The 19791-nt window shown below is 37.7% G+C and overlaps 1 protein-coding gene across 10 annotated transcripts in view; it reads left to right on the plus strand.

The window, feature by feature from the left end:
• Positions 1-19791, plus strand: part of CCDC158 (coiled-coil domain containing 158) — a 100083-nt gene that overhangs the window by 16652 nt on the left and 63640 nt on the right. For 9 of the 10 annotated variants that reach the window (XR_011999183.1, XR_011999181.1, XR_011999182.1 and 6 more), the window contains exons 3-9: positions 3496-3713; positions 8307-8416; positions 8531-8858; positions 9219-9295; positions 10130-10240; positions 10901-11015; positions 17538-17657. Coding sequence is in view for 6 of the 10 variants with exons in the window: in XM_025992962.2 (XP_025848747.2) it covers positions 3496-3713; positions 8307-8416; positions 8531-8858; positions 9219-9295; positions 10130-10240; positions 10901-11015; positions 17538-17657 (1079 nt within the window). In the remaining 4 variants the exon portion in view is untranslated. The remainder of the gene's footprint in view (positions 1-3495; positions 3714-8306; positions 8417-8530; positions 8859-9218; positions 9296-10129; positions 10241-10900; positions 11016-17537; positions 17658-19791) is intronic. The other variant, XM_025992965.2, reaches the window with a different exon arrangement.

Here is a 19791-nt window from a genome sequence, read left to right on the forward strand (position 1 = left end):
AAAGTTTCAAAATAGGTTTTTTTAAATCAGAAGTTCACATAGTTAACTCAAATCCAAATCCAGTACCATGGAGTTCTTCCTTGTCTTCCCTCATTCCATATCTACCTCTCCTCAACAGTGAAAATTCTAGTTTCCAAAACTTTCAGCATATTTATTCATTTTCTCTCTTCCACAGTACATACAGAATACTTTTAGAATTATAACAGTGCTACCACCATGAACGACTTACCTGCCAAGGGAAGCTCACTAAGGGGCAGCCCCGGTGGCGCAGCGGTTTAGCGCCGCCTGCAGCCCAGGGTGTGATCCTGGAGACCCTGGATCAAGTCCCACATCAGGCTCTCTGCATGGAGCCTGCTTCTCCCTCTGCCTGTGTCTCTGCCTCTCTCTCTCTGTGTGTCTCTATGAATAAAGTCTTTAAAAAAAAAAAGAAGGAAGCTCACTAAGACCACACAGAGCACTATGTTCTAAAGTTACTTGAAGGAACTATTTCTCTCTGTGACATTATGTTATCAACTTACTATATACACTTAGGTTTATTTGTTTTTGTTAGTATTCAACCTCATGTTATTTTTGGAATATGTATAACACGTGTACGGCATACAGTAAAAACCTGGTGAAAGGTATATTTAGTAGAGTCTTGCTGCCAACCCTGTCCCCTCTACTCTATTTCTACCCATCCCCTATACTTCTATAGATAACCATTTTCATGAGTTTGTTTTATTCTTCCAGTGTTTCTTTTTGCAGTATTAAGCAATTGCTACCCCTCCCCCCACATATGTACATGCTTAACACATACACTCATTTCTCCTTTCTTTTTTTTTTTTTTTTAATTTTTATTTATTTATGATAGTCACACACAGAGAGAGAGAGAGAGAGAGAGAGGCAGAGACACAGGCAGAGGGAGAAGCAGGCTCCATGCACCAGGAGCCCGACATGGGATTCGATCCCGGGTCTCCAGGATCGCGCCCTGGGCCAAAGGCAGGCGCCAAACCGCTGCGCCACCCAGGGATCCCTCATTTCTCCTTTCTTAAAGGAGGGATATTAACCTCTACCTATTAGAGGGAGGACTATCAAAGAATTTATGGACATATTTTCAAAGCACCACAGTTTGCCCTCTGGTCACAAATTTACATTTCTCTTACATGTGGAGTGCTTTCACTCCCTCCCAAGAAGGCCCCTAACAGTCTCATCCCATTACAGCATCCATTCATTCAAAGGCCAGAATCTCTTTATTGGAATTAGATTCAGATATGGATGAAGCTCCTCAACTCTAAGTCCTTAAATACAGCTCCCTGAGTTGAGTTCCTCTTCATCTGAAGACCTGTGACAGGGAACCCTGGGTGGCGCAGTGGTTTAGCCCCTGCCTTTGGCCCAGGGCGCGATCCTGGAGACCCGGGATCGAGTCCCACGTCGGGCTCCCGGTGCATGGAGCCTGCTTCTCCCTCTGCCTGTGTCTGTGCCTCTCTCTCTCTGTGTGTGTGTGACTATCATAAATTAAAAAAAAAAAAAACCTGTGACAGTCAACATACAATGTCAGGCAGGCCTAGGATAACCGCCATCAAAACTACCATTCCAAATGAGGAAAACAGGAGGCTCACAGTTCATCACAATTCTGAAATCTAGCTGAGCACAAGTTGACCATGCCCTGATTAGGACTCTGGCCTAGAAATAATTCTCCATGGTTCTTAGTGCCATTCTCTGGACTCTTGGGTCTAACTCTAAGACGACCTTCCTTTTACATATAAGGTAGCTTATGTTTTCAGCCTAGGGGCCTCCAGCCTGCCTATAGGAAGGCCTCTTTTCATCTCACACTGTCTCTGTGGCTCAGTCCAAATCAGTGGTGTTTTTTTAATATAATTCTCTAATATCTTTGTGGGTTTTCTGTGAATCTTCCTGGGTTTTCCTTCCTTGTCTTCCCTTTAACTATTGGTATTTTGTCAGAGTTCTCTTCTTATTCCTCTTTTTTCACTCTGTACACTGCCCCTGGATGATCTCATTGACATCAAGGATTCACTAGAATTCAAATGCTGATGATTCCCAAATCCTTATCTCTGAAGCAGCACCTACTCCTGAACTCACAAGTCAAACAGCATTATTTGGATGTTGAAGCTCAAAACCCAAGAGAGACCTTTAACAACTCCCTGTCTTTTTACTTACTACATGTATTTCTCAAATCCACACTCTTGAGCCTGTCACCACTGCCTCTCCTTTAGGGTAGACCCTTACCATCTCTTACATTGTTGAAAGCCTTCTCCAATTTGATTCTCTCTCTCTTTTTTTTTAAAGATTTTATTTACTTATTCATGAGAGACAGAAAGAGACAGAGACAGAGACACAAGCAGGCTCCCTGCGGGGAGCCCGATGTGAGACTAGATCTTAGGACCCCACTGAGCCATCCAGGCACCCCCAACTTGTTTTTCTACCTTCAGTTTTATCTTCATCTTGTGCATTCTCCACACTGAAGCCAGAGAGCCTTTTCAAACCACAGACCTAGTTAACTACTCTTATAATCTCAAATCCATTAATGATTTCCCAAAGCTTTCAAGATGAAGTTCAGATTCCTTGGCATGACCACAGGGCCCTTCATAATTTGGCCTATGTCTTCATTTTCATATCTGGCTACTTCCTTTCCATCACCCAAAATATACTATGCTGTCTCCAGCCTTCTCACCAATAATGATAGTGCTCCCACTGCCTACAATGCCCTTCCTCTTTTTTTTTTTCCCCCTTCCTCTTCTTAATATGCTTCAAACCTCATTCAGTTCAGGTATCACTTGACCACTATCAAGTGAGACTCCCTCTTCCCAAATATCTCTCTCTCTCTTTTTTTTTTTTAACAGCCAGAATGCAAAATTTTATTACTGGTTTCAACAACAACAAAAAAAACGAGTGGATACACGTAGAAACATGGACAGCATCTCCCTCAGCAGCAGGCAGGATGAGGAAGGCAGGCAGGAGGGGTAGGCTTAAGATATTCCCCTCTGTCCAGCAGAAGTAGAATATCAGGGAAAGGGTCAGGTTCCCTCCATCCAGCTGCAAGCCCGGAGACTACTTCATTCAGGGGAGCCCAGGGCAGCAGCTGAGCAGAGGCTGAGCTCAGAGGCTGAGCAGCCAGGGGCCAGGCCTGGGGGAAGGTGTAGAGAGAAGTCCTAGGCTGACATCACCAGGGGGGTGTCATGGGCTGAGGGTTCTGCAGATATGACATGACCACAGCAGAGATGGACAGCATGAAGCTACTCATCATTTGTTGTTTAGTGTCCTCAGAGCTCCGGGAGTTGGCAAAGCTGATGAAGGGTGGCTGTCTACTTCTCCTTCATCAGCTTTACCAAATCTCGTTTTTACCTAGTGCTTGTCTCTCCTAAGCTTCTAGCCATCTTTTACTTGTCTCTTTTCATGAGACCTTGAGCATCTTCAGAGTTCAATAAGGAAAACACCTAGGATAATGTTTACCACAAAATTGTTTTATTAAAAGTTGGTTAATTCTTTAATATTTAGGTTCTTCAAGTCCATTTTTTATGTCATCTGTGCGTGGTACAATAATTGAAAACACATCTTCAGCTGGGACATTGGCACAAATTCCTTTTTTCCCCAAATATGAAGTGGAACTTGATTCTCCTAGGAAAGTCATCCCTTACCCTGGAAAGGAACACATTGAACGTGTTTTGGAAGAATATTCACATCAAGTCAAAGATCTGCAGAGAAGACTAAACGAAGTAAGTTGCATTCTTTTCTTCCAGTACTCTATGCCATTTGGGGATGGCAGTGAGGCATGTTGCCTTGGAACAGAACCTAAACTTAATAAAAGAAACACTTAACATGGGATGCCTGGGTGGCTCAGTGATTGAGAGTCTGCCTTTGGCTCAGGGAGTGATCCCGGGATCTGGGATCGAGTCCCACATTGGGCTCTTTGCATTGAGCCTGCTTCTCCCTCTGCCTGTGTCTCTGCCTCTCTCTCTCTCTCTCTATCTCTCTCTCTCATTCTCTGTCTCTCATGAATAAATAAATAAAATCTTTGAAACAAAACAAGGGGGATCCCTGGGTGGCGCAGCGGTTTAGCACCTGCCTTTGGCCCAGGGCGCGATCCTGGAGACCCGGGATCGGGTCCCACATCGAGCTCCCGGTGCATGGAGCCTGCGTCTCCCTCTGCCTGTGTCTCTGCTTCTCTCTCTCTCTCTCTCTCTCTCTCTCTCTCTGTGACTATCATAAATAAATAAATAAATAAATAAATAAATAAATAAATAAATTTAAAAAATAATTTAAAACAAAACAAGAAACAAAAACATTTAACAATAGATTTATTGGTTAAACTTGTTAATTTGGCTTATGCCTTCTTTTTTATTTTAAAGATTGTATTTATTCATTCATGAAAGACAGAAGGGCAGAGACATAAGCAGAGAGAGAAGCAGGGTCCCTGCAGGAACCCAAGGAGGACTCGATCCCAGAACCCCGGGATCACGCCCTGAGCCAAAGGCAGTTGCTCAACCACTGAGCTACCCAGGTGCCCCTAATTTGGCTTATGCCTTCTATTTCAGTATTAAAAATAGGGCACATGGGATCCCTGGGTGGTGCAGCGGTTTAGCGCCTGTCTTTGGCTCAGGGCGCGATCCTGGAGACCCGGGATCAAATCCCACGTCGGCCTCCCGGTGCATGGAGCCTGCTTCTCCCTCTGCCTATGTCTCTGCCTTTCTCTCTCTCTCCGTGTGACTATCGTAAGTAAAAAAAAATAATAATAATAAAATAAAATAAAAATTGGGCACATGAAGTTTACATACCTTTTTTTCTTTTGTTAATAGTAGAATGCCTTGGTTTCATGGTTAATTTTAATGAAACTTGAATAGCTCAAAATGTTATCATAATAATTGGTTCAGGCCTACTGACCTGCTATCATGATAGCTCATTTTTCTTTACAAAGCAGTTGTAAGAGTAGGTTTTTAGATATATGTAAATAGCTCAGGCTAATTTCCTCTTTCTTGGCTGCCTGGCAAATTCTTGATATCCATCAAGACTCAGCTAAGCATTTGCTTCTCTGAATCCTTTCCTCTAAACAGCATTAAGTATATTCTCCTCTGTACAGCTGTTGCCCTATGTGCACATGTCTACTGTAGTATTTAGCACATTACTGCATTTATTCACACATTGTTCTACCTTATCAGACTGTGTAAATACATTTAGGGAAAAAAACCACAACTTAATATTAAGTGCCAAGAATCATATACTATTATATCATGTATAAGGATACGGAGATGAATAAGGTAGGACTCATAAGAAGTTCATAGACTTGAAGAACAGCTGGTATATAAACAAATAGTGACAATACTTTGTGATGACTGCAAATAAAGAGGGTGGGTGGGATGGATGGATAGATGGATGAAGCACAGAGATACCAATGAGGGAAAATGACAGTGCCTTACTGTTGTGCCCAAGATTGCGAATCCGAGAAACCACCAAGGAGCCGACACCGATGAGGGTTTATTTACAAGCTCGAGCTTGGGTCCAAGTATTCTTGACACAGTGGAGCAGGGACTTGGACCCCGAGGTGGGTTTCAGCTTAGTTTTAAGGGCTGGTCTAGGGGACCTCCAGAAGGGCTGGAGCAATTCCTCAAGTTCTGTTTACATTTTGATATGGGGCCTTCAAGGGCATTGAGCTCTGTTCTCATTCTACTAGGGGCTTCCTACCCTTGGCTTGGGCTCAGTTTTTATTCTAATGTGGGGCTTTCTAGGACATTAAGTTGTAAACTTTTGTTTTTTTCCTGTAACTGAAGTAAGGTAAATTTCAGCTCTTCTTCGCAGGGGCCTGGGATGGCTATACTTGTGCTAACGCTGAACTTAAAGTGGAATGGCCTTAATTTTCTTGGCCTCCACATTACTTAATTCATTTTCCATGTCCATTCTCTGGCAGAGGATCTGACACTTGATTGGCTCCCAGTAAATATGTGTTAAATCTCTAAATGAATACAGGGCTATTAGGATACTTACAATATTTAGCATAAAACTCCTATGTAACATGTGCTAGGTGCTGGGTCTAAAAAGATGGAAAATACATGGTCATTTCTGTATACACATTTATAGTCTGTGGCTGAGATATTTATATAGAAAATGATAGTAACAATGAGATCTGTGCTGCAGTAGGAATACACCATGATGCTAAATCCCATTGCTGTTTTACCTTCCTTAGAATTTTTTTTTATTTTTATTTTTTATCTTCCTTAGAATTTTAAGCAACATTTCACATAGGTGATTATCTTCTTCCTCTTAAGTATTCTTTTCTCCTAGGTCCCATGAAAATAAACTCTCTTGACTTTCCTTGAGCTTATTCGTTTTTGTTTTTTTGTTCCAGTAGAACCATCTGAAAATAGTCATAGTGATTCCCACGGCTTCTGTTGCCATTTATATATCAATGAACACTCAACTTACATTTCTAGTACAGACCTCTTACTTTAGCACTGCATATACCTACTTGACATTTAACTTGAAATGTCTGAGGGTCTATAAACTCAACATTTCTGCCTGGATACATGATCATTCCCCCAAGCCTACTCTTCTCCCAGTGTTCCTTCTAACTGTATGTGGTGCCACCTTTACATAATTGCACAAGCAGAAACTTCATTTATATTTTTTAAGGGGGGCACAGAGGGAGAGACTCTTAAGCAGGCATAGAGCCTGTGGGGCTTGATCTCACAACCCTGAGATCATGACCTGAGTTGAAATCAAGAGTCAGACGCTTAACCACTGAGCCACTCAGGCACCCCCAAACCTCATTTATTCTTGATACCTCTTCCCTGGTGTCATTTTATCACCATATCCATGCAGTATATCTCATATATATTTCTCAGATTTCCATTTCCACTGTTGGCATCCATAGTTCAGACTGTACTGTAGTTATTCACCTGGACTATAAGAGGAAAAGATAAAGGGCCTTAACTTTATATTGACTTTATAGACATTGTCAATTGCAGAATCAACTAGTATCCTTTTACACTTGCTCTCCAGTGTAGTGTTTTTTTCACTAGAAACTGTATGCCTTTATCATATGCTTTTTTAAAAACTTTTTTAAAAGAACTATCATGTAGGTTTTCTCTCAAATCCTTCTCTGATTCAGGACTCTTCAAGAGTTATCTGTCCTATTTTCTAGCTTAGATGAATTTCTTAGGTCTGTGTATAACTGTTTTCTTCTCATCACAGCTTTCCTGATTGGATCCATGATTTCTAGCATTCATTGTTTTCTGTCTTCCTTTTTCTGGATCTACTTCATTTAGTCAAAGTACATCTTTAGAAACTTAAGAAAGGTACATAGGCATATATTTTATGGATCTTTGCATTCTGAGAACAACGTTAGCTGGGTAACATTGAAAGTCATTTTCTCTCTGCAAATATAAATTTTAGGAAGCGTTCTTCTATTGCTGTATTACTTTATTTCTTAGGATCCTTTTTTTCTGGTGTTTGCTTCTTTGTTTCATCTTGGACTCTTGTATTTTATAATCTTCCTTCAGGTGTCCATGAGTATTTGTTGGTTGATTGGTTAGTTGGTTGGTTGATTTTTGTTCATACTCAAGGATGAGCAATAAAAAAGCTGATGGCAAGCTCTCTCAATAGGCAGAATTTGATGGCTTGGCTTTGGGATAATTAGGTGGTATCAGTTGTTAGGCTGGGAGGTCTCTCTCAGTGCCTAATTTTAGAGATCTTCCTGAATTTCTCTGTAGAACACCTTGACTTTTGGGTAGTGGTTGTCTGCTGTAGAGTTTTCAAGTGGTTTGGAGGTGAGGATGGACTTTTCTGTATATAGAATTTTATTTTTTATTTTTTATTTTTTTTATTATTTTATTTATTTATTCATGAGAATACACAGGAGAGAGAGAGGCAGAGAAGCAGGCTCCATGCAGGGAGCCCGACCCCTACGTGGGACTCGATCCCCGGTCTCCAGGGTCACGCCCTGGGCTGAAGGCGGCGCCAAACCGCTGAGCCACCCGGGATGCCCTGTATATAGAATTTTAACCAATTTTCCTGTTTTCAAAAATAAAAATTATTTCTATATCTATCTTGAGCTAGAAGTCTGATTTGTTTTAGAAATAGTGTTTTGGTTATTAAGTAAAGAATAAATTGAAAGGGGCCAAGCTTGAGACAGTGAGACTAGTTAAGATAGTTCAATAATCTAGGTGAGAAATGATTAATTAGGCCCTGAAGTATGGTGAAAGGAGAAGGAAGTACACCTAAAAATAAATTAATAATCTATGGATTTTTGGAAAGTATTAGCGTTAAGAAAAGAAGTTCCTCTGGTAAAGACTGATTTGCCTGGCATTTTTTTCTAGAGCAATGAATTGCATGAGAAACAGAAGTTTTACTTAAGGCAGTCAGTCATTGATTTGCAAACAAAACTTCAAGAGATGCAAATGGAGAGAGACGCCATGGCTGACATCAGGTTGGGAGTTGTTACCTAAAATTATTTTAAAATTTTACTTTTTGTAGCATAATATTACTTGTGTGAATATGAACTTTATCAATATTATTTCTTCTTCTTTCACTTATTTCATAGACGAAGGGAGAGTCAGTCCCAGGAGGATTTGAGAAATCAGCTTCAAAATACAGTTCATGAACTTGAAACTGCCAAATGCCTTAAGGAGGACATGCTGAAAGATAGCAACATGCAAATAGAACAGCTGAGAAAGATAATGCTTAGTCATGAGGGAGTGCTTCAAGAAATCCGAGCAATCCTAGTTGACTTTGAAGAAGCCTCAGGCAAGAAAATATATGAACAGGACAGCATGTCTGCTCTCCACTTCCGCAACCTGGGCTCAGCTATTAGTAAAATCCTAAGAGAATTAGACACAGAAATTTCTTATCTAAAAGGGAGGATATTTCCAGTAAGTGGTGAGAACACTATTCAATTTTATATTAAAATCCATTAAGAGAATAGTATTAGATGTATATATTTTTTTAAGTTCTTAAAAGCAAACCAAGTTCTCACTTTTGTTTCTAAAATAAGTTATTTCCACAATGACATCTCAGTAAATTAAGGGTACTAGCTTGATTTGTCTGTTTGGCTTCCTGAGAGTATAACCAAAGTAAGTGATCTAATAAAATATGGTGATAAAATGTATTAAGTTTCAGTATTACTTTTATTTGCTTCTTTCTAAAGTGTTCCTTTAGTTGGAAAATCTCCAACTTTTCCAAGATGTAGATTTACCAATCCATAAATCAGCATCTCTTTTTTATATAACTAGGTAGAGGATCAGCTTGAAGCACTGAAGTCTGAATCACAGAACAAAATAGAATTGCTTCTTCAACAACATCAAGATAGGTGGGTTTCTGACTAAAGTATAGATCATAGTGAACTAAACCATAGGTTTACTAAAATCCCTTATCAGCAGTTCCAAAATCTAAAATATTCTGAAACAAAGAAGTTTCCTTCATAGGTTTATGGCAAATTCATGTGAAAGGGAAAATTTTTCTGACATTTGTTTAAAAGGTTCAGGAAAACTTTATTCAAGGCTTTTGCAATAGGGGTTCTGTGTTAGGGGAGAAAGATGAAGCTCAGCTCTCCTAATATAACCAGGAAGGTAAGGATTTTCAGCCAAGGAGCAGATGAATGGGACAGTAGAGACATCAAGGGTAGGGGGATTCTCACTGAACTGACTTAGCCAGATTCTTACTAAGCCTGGGCAGGCCAGGCCAGTGGGGGTGAGATGGGAGGGTGATGGGTGCCAAGGTCAAGGCCTTAGAAGAAGACTCAGAGGAGCCTGACTAAAGTTTGGTCAAGGAGAGAGTCTTTGTCAGTCATTTGTTGGCAAAACCTGACTTGAGCTTAATGTAAAGATTTATGATGTAAAGTCTTTATGATTTAGTGTGAATATTTAAAATCCTGTTGTTTTTGCAGTATGTTACAGGACACTTCCCCCCCATGTGTGTCACATAATATATAGTACTTGTAACTTACTACCGTTGTAAATTTTTTTAAAGATCTGAATTCTTTTTTTTAAAATAAAGATCTGAATTCTAAAACCTAAAATGAGCAGCATCTTCAGAGTCAAAGCAAAATACTAAATTTAAGAGTGTTGAAAATCATTAATTTTTGGAATAATCAGCCAAGCAAAGTCTTATGTATCAAATAACAAGCACTGCATTTTCTTTATAGGATTGAGCAGTTAATAAGTGAACATGAAATCGAAATAACAGGACTTACTGAGAAAGCTAGCAGTGCTCGAAGCCAAGCCAATAGCATCCAGAGTCAACTGGAAATCATTCAGTATGTTTGTCCTGGTAGTTTGAAATTGGTAGTTATTTATCTTCATTTTAGAGATACCATTTTCATTAATATTCTGTCCTAAAATCTTTTAAAATTTGCCTAAAAATTCCACAAGGAAGTAAAACATTTCTAATTTAAATGAATGGAAAAGATTACTTAGAGATAATATTATATGATTACATGGAAGTATTATTGCAGGTATTTAGGCCTCTTGGAATTGGATGTTTTAAATATTGTTCATATTACAACTGATAGAACCAATCAAAGACACACATGCACTGTATATGTGTGTGCATTAATATATATAAATAGAATACACATGGATACATATAAATAATTTTATAATTTGAGCTTATATAATTGAAACTTTTTATAGGGACATTTTCAATCATATATGAAAATAGAAAAAAATAGTACAGATGAACTCCTATATACACTATCTAGTTTTAACACTTAACAATGTGATTGAAAAAAAAAAAAAAAAAAACAATGTGATTGAGTGGAAGCTTTAAAGAAGCGATTTTGGAAAATAAAAGACTTTTGACCTATTAATGCCATATGAAAGAACTAGAGAAAGTATCTAAATGCTAGAGTATGCTTAGGTATCACACTTATTCTTAGTTTGCTATTTGCTTTTTTCCCCTTTAAAACCCTTCTTAGAGAACAAGCAAGAAACCAAAATTCAATGTATATGCGTCAACTCAGTGATTTGGAATCTACTGTTTCCCAGCTACGTTCGGAGTTAAGGGAAGCCAAAAGGATGTATGAAGACAAGGTGAGGTTAGATTTTGCTGCTGTGCTTCCACAGACTATTATACACAGATTTAATTATACATGTTTTAATAGTTTATTTGAAAATGAGGAATCAAAGTAATGTCAAATTAAAAGCAGCTTTTAAGATGGAGTAGGAGGACAACAAATATCAATGTTAAGTTATAAACAATTTTAATTTAAATTGCTCAAAATAATTCATCTGTAGAAGAAAAGTTTTGCATATTTCAAGTAAGTTTCTTAAAAAAATAAGTTAAAATAAGACTACTAAAATTATTTTTACAAGGCTTATTAGCTCTAACAAATATTTTGCTACCAGGTGGTCTCCCCCTACCACTCATTACTTCAGAGTACCTCCTAGGTTTTACTTCAACTCCCAGTTATTAATCACTGTGTGACTAACAAACTGAATTAATAAGATCAGTCTAAATAAAAAATAATTAGGAAAAGTTTCATCTTTTATCACACAATTCTTCTTAAACCCAGATATTCATATTTGATATTCTGTTTTTTTGTTCTCTCACTTTCCTACAGCTAAAAAGGAGCTATTCACTGTCATTATCAACCGATTATCCAGAGCTTATGTTTTTGTTAATCTCAAGCATATGTAAAGCAATAGAGACCCTAAAAATCAAGCAGAGAGTTACCATTCAGAGGAGCTCGTGTTCTTCACGAACACGTAGGAAGGGTAGCCAACTATACATGCCTGTTTGTCTGTGACAGCCCAGTTTACACCTGCTACTCCAGGGTCCTATTTTGTAAATAACAAATCTCCAAATTGACTCAGTTTGGAAGACAAACTCTAATAAGTCATCCTAAAACTCTAATAAGTCCTCCTACCTATCAGAGAACCTCCAGTTGTAACCATCATTTTTAGCCAACTTCTCACACATTAGCTGATTGGGAAGAAATAGAATATAAAGGAAGCCACCAGATTCCTCTAAAAGTAGCCCAGTTCTACAGGGTAACAGTACAAGGACAAAGCTTCACATGGGAAGAAGCAGTTGAATACTGCAGCTCTAGTTCTTCCGGACAGCCGTTTGTTTAATTACAGTCATTTAATTATACTGTTCCCCACCCCCCCTTGCTGGCCACAGGAGGGGGCTCTTCCTCCTTGGTTCTAGTTTAAGCACAGGGTATAAAACCTTGACCTTAATTCCCTGTGGCACAGCTAAAATAAGAATGGAAAATTTAGACATGGCTTTACTAAAATCTAAACAATAAAGACTAACATAAAACTATATAATCTCAGTTATGAGATTTGGATCCTCTATAGCAGTGGCTTTCAAACATTTTTGATTACTCCTCATAGTAAGAAATAGCTTACTTTTTGATCTACTATACACATAGGACTGGATCAAGTTTCACAGGATGTTATTTACCCCTGTTACATGTGGGATGCTGATTTGATACTAAATTGATACCATGATTCACTGGCAGGTTGCAGTTTGAATAACACTGCCCTACTAGACCACTGGGCTTAGTTAGCTCTTAGCTTAAATCCTTTTGTCAAGGTCATTTCAACCACCACCATTTAAGAGTAGCCTTCAGGAACCTTTGACTGTATTTATTTATCTATCTATCTATCTGTCTATCTATCTATCTATCTATCTATTATTTATTTATTTATTTATTTATTTATTTATTCATACATACATACATACATACATACATACATACCTTTGTCTGTTTAAAAGCTAAACCAAGAAGCAGAAGCCCAGAGAGAAACATACGTTCTTTTCTGCTTCTCTGAGGCCTTTTTGGTTCTAGTTTCTTTTCTCAGGGTGAGCTTTTCCCCTGAAGATTGATACCAGGAATGTCCACCCCTTTCTGGACAGACCAAGCCTACATAAAAGGTCTTGATCTCACCCTGCAGCATGGGGGTGCTTTCAGCACATTATAGGGTGGAAGCTGCCAGAGCCCTGGTAGTCTAGTGGAGATAGGCACATTCGCGGATATGAGCACAGACCGTCTGACAGTAAGAGAGGAAATGAGAGAGCTGTTGTGTTCTAGTCCAGTATAGTAACTGATATTCATTACTATTCAACTCATTTTGAGAAGATTAAGTATTCATTATTTATTTAGAAGTCCTTTGAAAAGCTATGAAGTACTAAGCAAAACTCAACTCGCTTGTGTCTTCTTACATAATTTGAAAGTGCTGTAGCTTTCCATTGTAACATTGCTTGGCAAAGTGACCCTTCCATCAGCTGTCACCTGTTGTTTGCTAGTTCACATACAGTTCACATACAGCACCGTGCTGCTGAACTCTAAATTTGAGCATGGTGGGAAATTTTAACAAATACTGAATACAGTACATCAAAAGAATACAAAAATAGCTTGAGTTTTTATGAATATTTATCTTTGGCATTGTAGAAACATAAGCATACAGATGAATGACTGTAGACTTTTTCATATGAATGTTTTGAGGCCATACAGATATATAATGATACATACAAATATGATGTTATAATCATTCTTATTTTGCCCTAATATAAACAGTGGATCATCAATAATTTTGTCAGTCTTAAATAGTCAACATTTATAGAAATAAGGGGGGGGGGACATCTTAGATTAGCTCATTCTAATCTAGATCAGTGAGATTTATAACAACATATTGAACCTGTGGAGTTGGCAACTAGATGGTGGTTAAGTAGGCTTTCTTAATAGTGATTCCCTTTAGTCAGGGAACACTGAGAGATGATTATCTTGTACTTTGGCCTGAAATGTCATCAATGCATGGTTGTAACCGAGCAAGAAAACATCAAGCTAGTTAACAAAAGGATTTCATTTTGGGGTCATGAAAAATCATATTGTTAGGAAATGTTTTTCTTGTAATGAATTGAATATAAAATTCTTCTGTTTAATTTTTTTATTTTCATATAACTTGAGTTTACATTGCTAAAACTTCTGAAAATTTTAAAAACTATTTTATCTTCTACTGCTTTAGTGAGCAGTGTTAGTATTTTCTCCTGAGGTTAGATTCCTTCCGTAAAAAAGTCTTTATTTAAAAAAATTGATGACATGATAGGTCTGAACAAAACTTTTCTAACTAGAAGGCATAAATTGTCCTTTAGGAGGGCAGTATGTATCTTCAGGTTAACAAAATATTTTCATACTGAAGAAAATAGAAACTACGTTTCAAAGAAAATTGTAAATGTAGCTTTTGTAGCTTACAAAAGTGCCCTACTGTAATGCTTTTTTCTATTCTTCTCTTTCCATTTTAGGAGAACCTCCAGAATTCCCCTTTACGAATTTGGACCAGTAGAAGCTGTCACTATTGGCTCTGTAGATTTGGCTTTACTCTTAACTTTCGCTTTTTGACAACAAAAATATCTCTTGATCTTGATTCTAAGTTTATTTTTCCTATTTTGAAAGCTTTTGGGGCTGAATTTTGTACTCAAAAAGTAAAGATTTAGTAGCACTGGCTGGAGCTATATTCTGTGCAGGAAGAGTCTGTGCAAACCTCTTTGCACAGTTCTGCCAATGCACCCCCGTGCTGACCTACAGCACCCCGCAGTATCCAACGTCTGTGTCGTCTTTTTGAGCACAGAAAACAAAACAATTCGGCTTGATTGGTAACATCTTTAAAAATCCCTGTAAAAATTTGAATGAGATCCAAGTACTTATTTGTCCAGTGATCCAAAACTGAAAGTAGATTCATAGATGGTGAAAGGGAAAACCGGTGCTGCTATTGGAAAAGAAAAGAAAAAGAAAAAAACCTTTAATATCTATCTTGGATATCACTATTTATTCTGGACATTTCAGAAGGCTTTGTAGTGTTTTGTACAGCTGTTTGTTCAGCTCAGCTGCTACTTCAGTGGTTTTCCCTTTCACTCTCCATTTCTCTTCTTGATTGATTAAGTAATAGAAGTATTTCTACTCTAAAAAGTGAAAGGTAAAAGCAGAGCTATAGCAGTTGAGTCAGTACTGACAACTACAAAACCAATGTTCTTTCAGGGGTCTGGAGGAACTTCTGAAGGTTGATAAACTTAGACAAAAAGATAACATTTGGCTCTTTTCTTTTTCTTCATTCTTTTTTTTTTTTTAATTTTTATTTATTTATAATAGTCACATAGAGAGAGAGAGAGAGAGGCAGAGACACAGGCAGAGGGAGAAGCAGGCTCCATGCACCGGGAGCCCGATGTGGGATTCGATCCCCGGTCTCCAGGATCGCGCCCTGGGCCAAAGGCAGGCGCCAAACCGCTGCGCCACCCAGGGATCCCTTTTTCTTCATTCTTTTCTCACTTTTCTTTTGAAAATTTGGTCTCATGGATTTTACCATCCAGTTTGATGTTATCAAAGGGTCATCCAGAATTTTTTTTAAAAAATGAAAACAGACAAGATAGCAGGTTTTAATTTAAGTTTTTAAAGCACATAGACAAATACTTTGCTCAAAGAGACAATAGTTTTATGCCAAATTTGGACTAGAAAACGTTATAGACATACAAGTAACTCTTCATAATGAAAGTGCTCTTGTTAAATTTATAGCTCAAAATACAGTTTTCAGGACAGGCGGGAATTACAGGATTTCAGCTTTATTAATACTGTTCTTCTCATATAAAAAAGCAGAATTGAAAGAACTTGGAAAGATTATCTAGAATACTCTTTTCAAATTATAGATGAAAAATATTGAGACTCAGAGAGGTCATGTGACAGAACCTGGACCATAACCTAAAGTCCTAGCTTGATCATGTTCCCTCTCTGATTACATTTGTCCACCCACAGTAAAAGTTTGTGGGCTTTTTCCTGAGTATTCCTAATGTCATTACTAACTTTGTGCTGATTTGGTCTTTCCTGATAATAGTAGAGCTGAAGAGATTATATCAACTGATACCATTCAGCCATTTTCCTTAGAAAGCTACTCCTGCCACAGAGGTTGAGTTTTGTGTGAGAACTTCTTTATAGGATTATTAGAATTTTGAACTTTTCTGGTGATAGCCTAATGTTTTATGTACACTTAATTCTTGTGAAATACTTGTTTATATCTAACATACATTCAAACATAGTCATTTTTAAAATATATTCACTGTATATTAAGATAGATACTCCAATCTCTACAGGCTGTGATTCTACTCTGTAGGTAAATGTGAAACTGTTTGATGATCCTATATAAGTACTTTTTAAAAATCATATATATGTATGTGTGATTAAAGGTATATGAATTCTGTGTATTCATACTTAGCATTTATCAAAGTGGTAGTTGCATATATATGTATATATATATAAAACTAATAAATATGTGCTAAATTAATAAATGAAGACCTTAAATGAACCTGAGTCATCAAGAAAAAAAATTAGTCTTGCTCATATATTCTCTAAGAAATTTTATTTTTTAAAAATATTTATTCATTTGAGAGAGAGAGCAGGAACAGGGCAGGGAGCAGAGGGAGAGGGAGAAACAAACTCCCCACTGAGCAGGGAGCCCAATATGGGGCCTAATCCAGGGACCCTGGGATCATGACCTGAGCTGAAGGCAGATACTCAACCGACTGAGTCACCCAGGTGCCCCTATTTTCTAAGAAATTTTAATCACAGTTTGTCATCCAAACCAATAAGTTTTATTCTTGACATAGTAAATCTGGAAGCCTGTTGAAGTAAGAAGGAATATGTAGCATTTATGTAGTCATGAAGGATTTCTTATTACTGGCTGAGAAATAGTATTTTAGTGATCACACGAAGTATCAATATGTTCTCATTATTTTAATATCTCAGTATGTAAATTATGAGTTTTTGTGGCTCAGCTAAAATCCAAACCTGGAACCTCCATTGTCTGAGATCTTAACCTCTTCGCCTACTTTGCATCTACAGGTCAAGAGCTGTGGGAATGCTATTAACAATGATGGGCCTTCTGGTATATTGACATTTAGACATGCATAGTTACACAGATCAAATAGCTGCCCTATCTACGAGGGAAAAATGCACCTATGCCAGACCTTTAAAATTGATATTCATCCAGTTTATAGTTGAAGGAAATGATTGAAACATATAATATGTATATAAGTATTTTAAATTAATACATTTAATTTAAATTAATTTTAAATTAATATATTTATATACGTATATGTATGTTAATTCATCTTTCAAAATTGACTAATAATGACAATAATGAAAACCTTATTACCATTCATTCTTTTATATTCAGTGCCTTTTATTATTGAAACTCTAATAGTCTTAAAATAACTCTTCTACATATAGTACAGATCATTTGTGTGGGCTGTGCAGAATTTTATTTAAACCACATCAAACTTCCTTAAATCCCAAATGACAGAACACCTATTCACACAAGATAAATCTTGAATAGTATGAAAAAGATTACAGACAATGCCCGTATCTAACAATATCAAATATTTCACTTTGGCTAATTTCCCTAAGTTAAATTCTACATAGATCTTAAGTTCAGAAAACTTTACAAAATGTAATAAGCTTTTATTTTTGCCCCCAAAATAATAGCATTTGTTTCCCAGAGACTGTATTTGTTTTATATTCCCTACTCTCATAGTCAGATTGATTTGTGCTTTCCTTCTAGATAGAAGAACTTGAAAAGCAGTTAGTCCTTGCCAACTCGGAGCTAACTGAGGCACGGACGGAACGTGACCAGTTCAGTCAGGAATCTGGAAATCTGGATGATCAGCTTCAAAAGCTGTTGGTAAGACTATGCTCTAAATATGAATTCCAATTAATTCTGGGAAGTTTCTCACCAAAATATTTCACAAAATTGGTTTTACTTATAAAATTACAAATTTTACATAATATTTGTGCATATATACATAATGGACTATCTTGACATTATTCAAGTTTTGTATATGAATAATATTCTAAATTTTACCTATTTTTTTCCCTTAAGCAGTTACAGCTTATAAGTTAGGTGAAGCTAGTCTTTAAATGGCCTTTCAATTAGATAAATGTATTCTACTAAGTTGAGGTAGTATTGTTTATTTTGTTTTTGTTTTTATTTTTTTTATTTAAAAAAATTTATTATTATTATTATTTATTTATGATAGTCACAGAGAGAGAGAGAGAGAGAGGCAAAGACACAGGCAGAGGGAGAAGCAGGCTCCATGCACCGGGAGCCCGATGTGGGACTCGATCCCGGGTCTCCAGGATCGCGCCCTGGGCCAAAGGCAGGCGCCGAACCGCTGCACCACCCAGGGATCCCTATTGTTTATTTTGAAGCCAAATAACAGTCAAAACACAATTGGAAAGGGAGTTTAGGTTAAAAAAATTTTTTTAAAGAAAGGAAATAAGATTCCAATAGTAGTGAAACAGCCTGTGCTTTGTTTGAGGTACTAGAGGATGAGAAATTTAGGAAAGGAAATGATTGGTACTCCTCTGTGTGATGTTAGCAGTATAGGAATATAGGAGTATAGGAGTATAGGAGAATAAATTTCTCTCGCACTCCCAGGCCCTTTGTAGGGTGTAGCTCCCTCAGCCTGTGGAGCCATCTTTCATAGGCTGACAAAGGGTTTGAGGAGCAAGCACTAAAAATAGAGCTGGCGACTGTGTGACAAGTTCCAAACCTTGGGATAATCCTTCACTACTTTCCGTCCACCTGCATGTTTCCCTGGGTCCTCAAATCTAATTTGAAAATCTTGAGATTGTCTGAAAGATCCTCACGGCCCTCCCCTCCTTTTCATTCTTACCGCCTTGGCCTAAGCCCCTCACAATACCTGGAGCATGTCTTCTCACTAGGATTCCTACCTCCAGTTTTTCCCCTCCTCAGTTTGGCCTATGGAATGCTGCTCTGCTCAAATATCACTCTGTGTCACTCTTTGATTTAAAAATTACATTCCCCATAAAAGCTAGACTCCCCGCCTTTCAGCCCCAGCTTCCCATTGTGATCCTTTCTGTCTGCATATGCCCAGTGCTCCAACCAGACTACACACACTCCTTGCCAGCCCTTTCTTCCTGATCTCTGTATCTCCCATTTGTTCCTGAGGTCCAGGTCCAACTCAAATGCCTTGTTGAAGTATTTTGATCTTCTTTGTGCTTTCTCTTTGCTGTTGCTTAGCTCTCTCTCTCTCTTTAATGAAAAACCACTTCCATTTCTTTGTATCTGTTCTCACCTTTTCCTTTGGGCGATAAATCCTTTGTGTCTTTGTCTCTCCTACTCTATTTAGTTTTTGCTAACAGTAAACACTATGTATTTCTAGCTACTGAAGGGGAAGGTAATTCTATTCATAGTCAACTGTTACTCCACTCCCAGTACCAAATGCTATTCTGTCATTTCTGAGGCAGTTAACCACATTACTATTGCTAGGCTTTCGTTATTTGCTAAGCTTTTGAGCATTTCTTTATTACAGGAGCACACTTGATGTGAGGCATAATAATGCCTTTGCTAGAAAATCCAAAACTTAAAAATAGGATGATTTAAAAAATCTATTGCACCCAGGGGAATTCTATCAAACGTTTAAAGAAGAAATCATACCTATTCTACTAAAGCTGTTTGGAAAGATAGAAAGAGATGGAGTACTTCCAAATTCGTTCTACGAGGCCAGCATCACCTTAATTCCGAAACCAGACAAAGACCCCACCAAAAAGGAGAATTACAGACCAATATCCCTGATGAACATGGATGCAAAAATTCTCAACAAGATACTAGCCAATAGGATCCAACAACACATTAAGAAAATTATTCACCATGACCAAGTAGGATTTATCCCTGGGACACAAGGCTGGTTCAACACTCGTAAAACCATCAATGTGATTCATCATATCAGCAAGAGAAAAACCAAGAACCATATGATCCTCTCATTAGATGCAGAGAAAGCATTTGACAAAAT

The sequence above is a fragment of the Vulpes vulpes genome, unplaced genomic scaffold, assembly GCF_048418805.1.
Source record: "Vulpes vulpes isolate BD-2025 unplaced genomic scaffold, VulVul3 u000000899, whole genome shotgun sequence".
In the NCBI taxonomy this organism is placed as follows: Eukaryota; Metazoa; Chordata; class Mammalia; order Carnivora; family Canidae; genus Vulpes; species Vulpes vulpes.